Genomic DNA, 8,577 nt, shown 5'->3' on the forward strand with positions numbered 1-8,577 from the left:
TGACTCTCCGGCAGATTATACATAGCTGTGGTTGCACTTTGTAGCGCTCTCCGCTGTATCATTTTCCCTACCCCATTCCCATCCCCACCCCATATCCAAACACCAGACCCCCACCATATTCTTTCACCTTGTCTGTATTTTATATTTCAAGAGTGAAGGAGAAGGTTTGTTAATGCATTGTTATAATGTTAAATACATGCATCGTGTGATTTTAAGAGGTGTTGATAAAGGGCTAAAGTACCTGCAACAAAAAGATATGGATTTTGGTTGAATTCTTGGTAAAGTTGGATATGTTGTACGAACATAGATTAGAAGGAAACATTTCCACTTTGTCCTTTAACAGTTCAGAATGCCTGGTTTGACTCGGCCTGTTTTGTTGTGCAGAAACAATGGCGTCTAATCAGATTTAAGCCCTTACAGACAATATTGACACTCAAAATCACAGTAAAGTGATGTGACTGAAGCAACTGACAGCTAAATCATTTCCAACGGATCAGGAGAGGAGTTGTAATGGATGATTCAGACAGAAATGATACATGTATTAACAATGTGGGCTCAGTGTTTTTTAGTCATATGGTTAGTTGAAACATGTTTTCTGAGTGAAAAATTGGTGCAAGGAAAAACAAAGGGTTAATGTTGATACTTGAGTTCATAATTATAATTATCGTATCAGGACAATTCCCCCCCGGACATACCCCCCCTGGACTTCCCCCCCCCCAGACAATCCCCCCCCTGGACAACTCCCCCCTAGGATAACTCCCCCCGGGTCAATTTCCCCCCTAGACAATACCCCCCTAGGACAACCCCCCCCCCCCCCCCCCCCCCCCTCTCCCCCCCCCCAAAAAAAAACCCCAAAAAAACCAATCAATTTCACAAGTGATTATTATCGTTAACTTTCTTCCCTTGCTGCGGATCATAGAAATCATCAGTGAGCATTCATCAGTATTTTAGAACTCAGATTGCTGCCCTGGCTGGGTTTTGTTCATCAGTGAGTATAAATCAGTATTTTAAAGCTCAGAGGTGTTATATTAAAGGGATTATTTTACTTTGACCTTGCTTCAGGGTAGTACACAATGGAGTTTAGTTTGACAACAAGAGGTGCTCGCTGCATTTTGTTTGAAAATCATGTCTACGTAAAACAAAATGACTTAACCAAAGGTGTAGAATGTTGGGAGTGTAACAAGAGGCGAGATCGTGGATGTAAGGCGAAGATTCACGTAAAAGAAACACAGCTGAAGAAGAAAATCAATGACCACAACCATTCTGGAAAGCGAGGAAGAGGTGATATTGTGAAGTTGAGGGCAGTGAAGTTCTCTGACAGTACGCAAGATTGCTGCCCTGGCTTTTGTTCCTCAAGAAGACGTGATTTGCGTCTTTGACAATATGGAAGAGGCGAACGAAGCAAAAAAACACTACAAAAAGCAGAACAGGAGCACACTTTTCACGCAGGGGAATGCAACTTTCCACAGTGACCGAAACAAAAAAATGTTAGCTCACGTGCGCCTTACTCTTCTAGTGTGATATCAACGATGATGCATGAAGAAACTAGTATGAAATGAATACCCAGGGGGATATTGTCCGGGGGGGGGGGGGGGAATAGACCCGGGGGGGATAAGTCCGGGGGGGGGGGGGGGAATTTGACCAGGGGGGAGAAGTCCTAGGGGGGAAAAGTCCCGGGGGGGTGAAGTCCGGGGGGGGGGGGGATTGTCCTAGAACCCATAATTATGTACTGACTTTCGTCACACAGTCCCTGGCTGTACTGACAGACACTGCTGACAGTCGTGTATCTCTACACTGAATATCCTAAACTCCCCCCCCCCCCCCCCCTCTTTGCCAGAGCCCAATTTGCATTTTTGAGGATGAGAAGAGATCTGAAAGCATTTCTATCTTGTTTACAGCTGTCTTGTATGTATTCCCCTCTTTCCACAAATCCCCTACACAAAGCTAATAAATATGCTTACTGCTGAGTTGAGCACTGTGAAGAAGAAACAGCAAAACTGACACTCCAGTTCATGCACACTCTGAGTCTCAGCTGTTGGGGAGGGGGGGGGGGGTATGTATAAAGATAAATTGTAATCATGTGCTTTCGGTGGAACACTGATGACGAACTGAGAAATCAAACAGTGTTATTTGAAGGTGTGTGTTTGTGTGTTCGTACATGTGCATATGTGTGTGTGTGTGTGTGTGCAAGAAAGAAAGATAGTGTGGCCTCTTTTAACTAAGGGGAGTGTTTCGTCAAATGTCCAAATATGGTATCAATTTTTATCAATTTATATGTTCATACACTTAAGAACCGCACAAAAATTAGGTAGAGTACTATTTTAAGATCTGAGAAACTTAAGATCTGAGAAACAAAAGAATGTATGCATTTAGAGCTCTTTTAAGTCACTTTATTTCTCACTTCGTACACTTATTTTAAAGTGACTGATGCATATATTGTTCATAGTGGATTTGTGTTTTGAAGAGTGTCATGAACCACTCAGTTTTGTTCAGTTTTGTCAACTTATTTTTCAATTGACTAGTGATAGCGATACTGACCGCATGACATGACTGACGTTGCAGGGCGCGAGACGATGGTGCGTTTGACGGCAACTCGTCATCCATCATCAAACTCAACACCAACAACGTGCTGTACATGCGTGAGGTCAACCGACACCTGGCCCTCGTCTGTATCCTGCGCGAGGACAGCTTTGACCGACAAGGTACGTCACAGGTCTATGTTTATTGGGTGACCGACAAGGTACGTCACAGGTCTATGTTTATTGGGTGACCGACAAGGTACGTCACAGGTCTATGTTTATTGGATGACCGACAAGGTACGTCACAGGTCTGTGTTTATTGGGTGACCGACAAGGTACGTCACAGGTCTATGTTTATTGGGTGACCGACAAGGTACGTCACAGGTCTATGTCTATAGGGTGACCGACAAGGTACGTCACAGGTCTATGTCTATAGGGTGAACGACAAGGTACGTCACTGGTCTATGTCTGTAGGGTGACCGACAAGGTACGTCACAGGTCTATGTCTATAGGGTGACCGACAAGGTACGTCACAGGTCTACAGACCTGTTTACCCTTACGATTTTGGCGTAATTTATTACGATTTTCTGCAAAAAATACGCCATTCCGCTTTCCGTGTCAAGACTACGATTTTCATAAATGAAAAAAATATTAATTTTTTTTAATCTTTTTTTTTTATTATCAATTCACATGTTTGGCATTGTTTTTTTCAATGGCAAAATGGGGTGAAAAAGCACAGGACTGACCAGAGATCATGTCTGTCTGATGAGACGCTGGAGAGCCTTATTCTAGTGGTGAAGTCTCGCCCTCACTCATTCGGCAAGCGCAAGTACAGTAGAGAAGCGCTTGACACACTGAAAAAGGCCTACTACGAGCAAAAGAAAAAGAATCAGTGATGCATGTGCTTTTGATGTGATCTTCTTTGAAATTATGATGACTACAAAAACTGACTGATGTGTTTTGTTTGTGAATGATGGATATATGTGCATGATTGTGTTTCGCAGACACAGTTGTCATGTGCGTTGTAATTGGCGACGAATGCTGGATGATTACTATTTTTGTGCCAGGATTACTATTTTTGGGGCTGAGCATTACTCCAAAACACTTATGGGGGTAAACAGGTCTGGGTCTATGTTTATAGGGTGACCGACAAGGTACGTCACAGGTCTATGTCTATAGGGTGACCGACAAGGTACGTCACAGGTCTATGTTTATTGGGTGACCAAGGCTGAGGTGCATAAGAAAGTTACCAACTGGGTGGGAGTGAGATGTGGTTTTGGATTAGTTGAAATTGAGATTTGTTGTGATTTCAATGAAACAAATCCCGCGGTTTGTTCTCTCCTGGTTGGGTGGCACCCACTTTTGCTTCGTGCACCTTAACCCTGCACTCTACATGCGTGAGGTCAAAAAACAGCTTTGATCGACAAGGTATTCTTCTGTCTTTTATAGAATGAACGACACTGAAAACCAACATACAAGTAAAAGTCCACTCGTATGCTATTTCAGCATATGGGGGAGTTGTCGCTTATGAATGCAGAAGCAGACGGGGAAGAGGAAAGAGGCATGCAGCTTGGAACAGCTTGCTTTATTTTTAGCCTTAAAGAACCTCATTTCTGTTTGTGCATAAAACAGGTTATTAATTTCATTTAAGGGATACTCCATGCAGCAAGTAATTTTTAAATTTTTTTACTTTTCTTTTTTACTGTGTTTTATTTTAGGTCTGATAAAATAATTTTACGTGCTTCAAGAAGAGTTAGATTTTACAGCAAATGTTTTATTATCTTTGCCCTGTGTACTTTCAGGTCTGATAGACTATAACTTCATGTGTTTCAAGAAAGCGATACAGCAAGTGTTTTATATCTTTGCCCTGTGTACTTTCAGGTCTGATAGACTATAACTTCATGTGCTTCAAGAAGGCGATACAGCAAGTGTTTGACGTCCGGAAGCAGGTGGCCTCTACCAACAATTCTGACGGTCGCGCCGCCATGGCAACCTCTCACAACCTGCTCCATCACAACGGCAGTGTAGAGGGCGCCGCCTCATGAAGCTGCTAGTCTTTAGTCACCGTTGTTCGTCCTGGTCTTCTTGGGCATCTTCTCCTCCCTACCCCCTACCCCCTCCCCCTCCCCCCACCCCCCATGCCTCCCCATCTCCCACATACCTTCCCTCCCACTCCTTCTGCGCTTTTCTACCCCCCCCCCCCCCCCCATACAGTGGCACCTGCCGATGAAAGGACAGACACCCTTTGGACTATTTCAAAGTGTCCCTGTTTCCTAATCCTTACGTTGTGGGTGATCTGCCACATGCAAAGTTTGGTCACGATAACAGACACAGGGACAACAAGAAATGTCCTTACTTGGGAGGTGTCCTCTCATTAGGAGGACCTCACATCACATTGTACCTCTCCTCTCCCACCCCTTTTCTTTTATTTGACCAAGGTTATCTTCTTCAACTTGTGGCAAACATCCTCTCCGATCAGTTCCTCCTTTGTGATTGTCGGTGTGTACGAGGTGAGTGTCTGTGTTCCAGCCATCAAGGGCACACGGAGGTTACAGACTTCTCACATTCAACCTAAGACTTCCACAGTGAGAAATGCAAATCTGTTTTTCAGCTAGGCGTCCTCTGTGCTGGCAAACACTGGTCTTCACAGTGGCGAGTTTCATCACTAGTGTTTGAACAAAATAACAATTTCTTTTCGTAAACTTCGTATTGGTAATGACGTTAGTTTTTAAGCTTGAAGGTCCGGGATTTAAATCTGGTGGGTGAAGGATGAAAATGTTAGTGATTCCCTGAGTCAACTTATGTGCAGACCTTGTGCATACACACGAACACAAGACCAAGAAAGCAAGAAAAAGATCCTGTGATCCATGTCAGAGTTTGATGGGTTATCCATGAAGAAACAAATAAATACGCAGCAAAAACCCTGGAAAATGGAGCATAGCTGCCTAAAATGACAAGGAAGAAAGGCCATACACCTACAAGCATAATGATTGGATGTGGGAGTCACAGCCGATGAATGTAGAAGAGGAAGAAGACAACTATTTGCAAGCACATAGGAAGTCTGGTTTCCACTAAATCGGTTTCTCAGTCACAGAGACCATTCAAATCAAGCAGGAGAATATGGTGGATGCATTTTATTTATTGCAAACTGTCTGTGGAAGTGAATATGAAGCGATGAAACTGAAGATTGGACAGTGTGTTTTCCAGTAGTTTCAGATTTTGACTTGGAGAATACCAGGAGTAACCATTTAACACTATCTCTGTTAAAGTGAATGTGAACCAGTGAGACTGAACGTTGAACATTTCGTTTTCCTGCAGCTTTAGATTTTTTTATCCGAAAATGCCAGACGTAAGGGTTTAATGTTCTCTCTGTGAAACTGAACAATATACAGTTACCCACACACCCATCATCAGCTTTCAGAGTGCACACATCTTTGGAGGAAGTGAAATGGGGAAGAGGACGTAAAACTACATGCATGTAACAGGGCATGAGATTAAGGGGAATATCTAATTTTTTGACAAATTTTAAATAACCTGCTCAATTTTTTTTTAAGGACGCAAACTAAAATTTCTCGCTCTCATGGGCAGTCACCATTGTTTTTCTGATTTTGCAAACTACATGTGTTGCATGTAGAGAGATTCAACTCTGTTCAGTCCAAAAAACTCAAAATGTAAATAAATCAGTACATTTTCACCAGCCGGCAGTTTGTAGCACATTACCTGGACAGAGAGTAGTGCCAGTCTTGTCCCTTTCTCCTAAACACTATCACGTGTGATTAAATTACCTGAAAAAATAGGATGGTTACACCTCACCTGTGGTCAGTAAACTGTCACTTATGGTTAAATTAGCAGAAGAAGATGATGATCACACCTATGCTCAGTAGCAGTGTAAGGAACGGTCTGACGAGACTGCAGAGCAACAAGTTGAGTCCATGTTTGCACTGTGACCAGACGTGTTCCCTAGCTCTGTGGGACTGATTCAGCAACCTGTCTTTTTACACAAAGAAGGACTTGATTTGAAGGAAAATTATCAGTGAATTATTATTGAATACTTTTGGCTATACAGTAGATACATTTGTTGACTATGGATATGCTTGCATGCAACAAACCTGCTGTCTAAGCCTGTCGGACTCATGCGACAACATGTCACTTTACACATAGACGGACTTGATTTGAAGGAAAATTATCATTGAATTATTATTTAATACTTTTTACAAATGATACATTTTTTGATGATGGATATGCTTGCATGCAAGTTACAAATGATGTTTAGCATGTTACTTTGTATATTTCTGAAATTGTAATGGATGCATGCACATGTGTGATTGATCAAGCGTATCCATTTCTGTTTTCATGCTCCATGAACTGTGCCAATGCTTGTGACTGAACTTCAAATCCTCACTTTTTCATCTGCATATTTTTTTCTCTTTTGTTCGTAAACAAAGCAAGAAAGAGCGAGTGTCTCTGGGTAAAAGAATTCATCAGGTATAGCGTGGAAATGATTCACAGTCACTTTTTTTCTGTTATTTTACCTGTGAATGAAAGGGAAACGGATTTACAGGTCATTATGTTTCTGTATTTTGTTGTTGTTGCTTGCTGTAAAAGAATTACAGGATTGAACTCATGAATGAGCGTGAGAATATAAAGTGTAAATTAACTTCAGTCTTGATGTGTGGCAGTGAAACATTGCGAGCTGACGTTACAAATAAGTGACGGATGTGTTTTGTGATGCGAGTTTTGAAGTTACTGGTACATGTATGTACATGTATATGTGTGCAGTATGGTCGAAGGATTTGAATAGCATCATTGCCTCATGTGTGACTGAAGAAATCTGTTACTTGATGTTAATATGCATTTTTTGATTAGTGCTTTTGTGAACAAGAAACAATTAACAAGTGGCTCTATCCCATCTCCCCCCTTTCCCCGTCGCGATATAACCTTGAATGGTTGAAAACGACGTTGAACACCAAATAAAGAAAGAAAGAAAGTGTGAATTTGAATAGACGATTTTCAGGAATAACTGTTAGGTTTGTATGGTTTGTAAATGAGTGAGTACCCTTGCTTTTGCTCAGAGAAATATTGACATGTGCTTCCTGTACACATGTTTGAGGCACACCCTCTTGCTAGTGACTGGCCTGTAATGTCACAATGGAAATAATCAATCAGTCAATCAATATGAGGCTTATATCGCGCGTATTCCGTGGGTACAGTTCTAAGCGCAGGGATTTTTTAATTTTTTTTAAATTTTTTTTTTAATGCAATTTATATCGCGCACATATTCAAGGCGCAGGGATTTATTTAGGCCGTGTGAGATGGAATTTTTTTTACACAATACATCACGCATTCACATCGGCCAGCAGATCGCAGCCATTTCGGCGCATATCCTACTTTTCACGGCCTATTATTCCAAGTCACACGGGTATTTTGGTGGACATTTTTATCTATGCCTATACAATTTTGCCAGGAAAGACCCTTTTGTCAATCGTGGGATCTTTAACGTGCACACCCCAATGTAGTGTACAACGAAGGGACCTTGGTTTTTCGTCTCATCCGAAAGACTAGCACTTGAACCCACCACCAAGGTTAGGAAAGGGGGGAGAAAATTGCTAACGCCCTGACCCAGGGTCGAACTCGCAACCTCTCGCTTCCGAGCGCAAGTGCGTTACCACTCGGCCACCCAGTCCACGCTGGGAAACTTTCTCACGTGACATTACAGGCCAGTCACTAGCAAGAGGGTGTGTCTCACACACACATGTTCAGGAAGCACATGTCAATATTTTTCTGCGCAAAAGCAAGGGTACTCGATCACTCTTTTATGACCCATACAAATCCAATAGTTATTTCGGGAATTTGTCTGTTCAAGAAAGTTTTGTATTGTCACATGTTCTGGTGAAGCGTTTGCCCCCCAGAGTGGAAGAGGTCAGAATGACTCCATAATTTTAGACAAAACAAAACAGTTTCACCGAAAGTTCCACTTTTCGGTCTTGACAGTGGACGGACAGAATAGACAAGAAGGTAAATGGTGCTGGGACTTTGTGTCATTGTTGATTCAAGTCTT

General features: G+C 42.2%; 1 protein-coding gene across 3 annotated transcripts in view; it reads left to right on the top strand.

Moving 5' to 3' along the window:
* The window catches only part of LOC138980437 (ras-related GTP-binding protein C-like), a 14,775-nt gene extending 10,140 nt beyond the window's left edge, over nucleotides 1-4,635 (top strand). For 2 of the 3 annotated variants that reach the window (XM_070353317.1, XM_070353318.1), the window contains 2 exons: nucleotides 2,563-2,702; nucleotides 4,401-4,635. In XM_070353317.1, the coding sequence (XP_070209418.1) occupies nucleotides 2,563-2,702; nucleotides 4,401-4,564 (304 nt within the window). In that variant the 3' untranslated portion in view covers nucleotides 4,565-4,635. Of the gene's footprint in view, nucleotides 1-2,562; nucleotides 2,703-3,258; nucleotides 3,650-4,400 lie in introns of those variants that run through there. The other variant, XM_070353319.1, reaches the window with a different exon arrangement.
* Nucleotides 4,636-8,577: the final 3,942 nt, after the last annotated feature.

The sequence above is a fragment of the Littorina saxatilis genome, linkage group LG11 (genome assembly GCF_037325665.1).
Source record: "Littorina saxatilis isolate snail1 linkage group LG11, US_GU_Lsax_2.0, whole genome shotgun sequence".
In the NCBI taxonomy this organism is placed as follows: Eukaryota; Metazoa; Mollusca; class Gastropoda; order Littorinimorpha; family Littorinidae; genus Littorina; species Littorina saxatilis.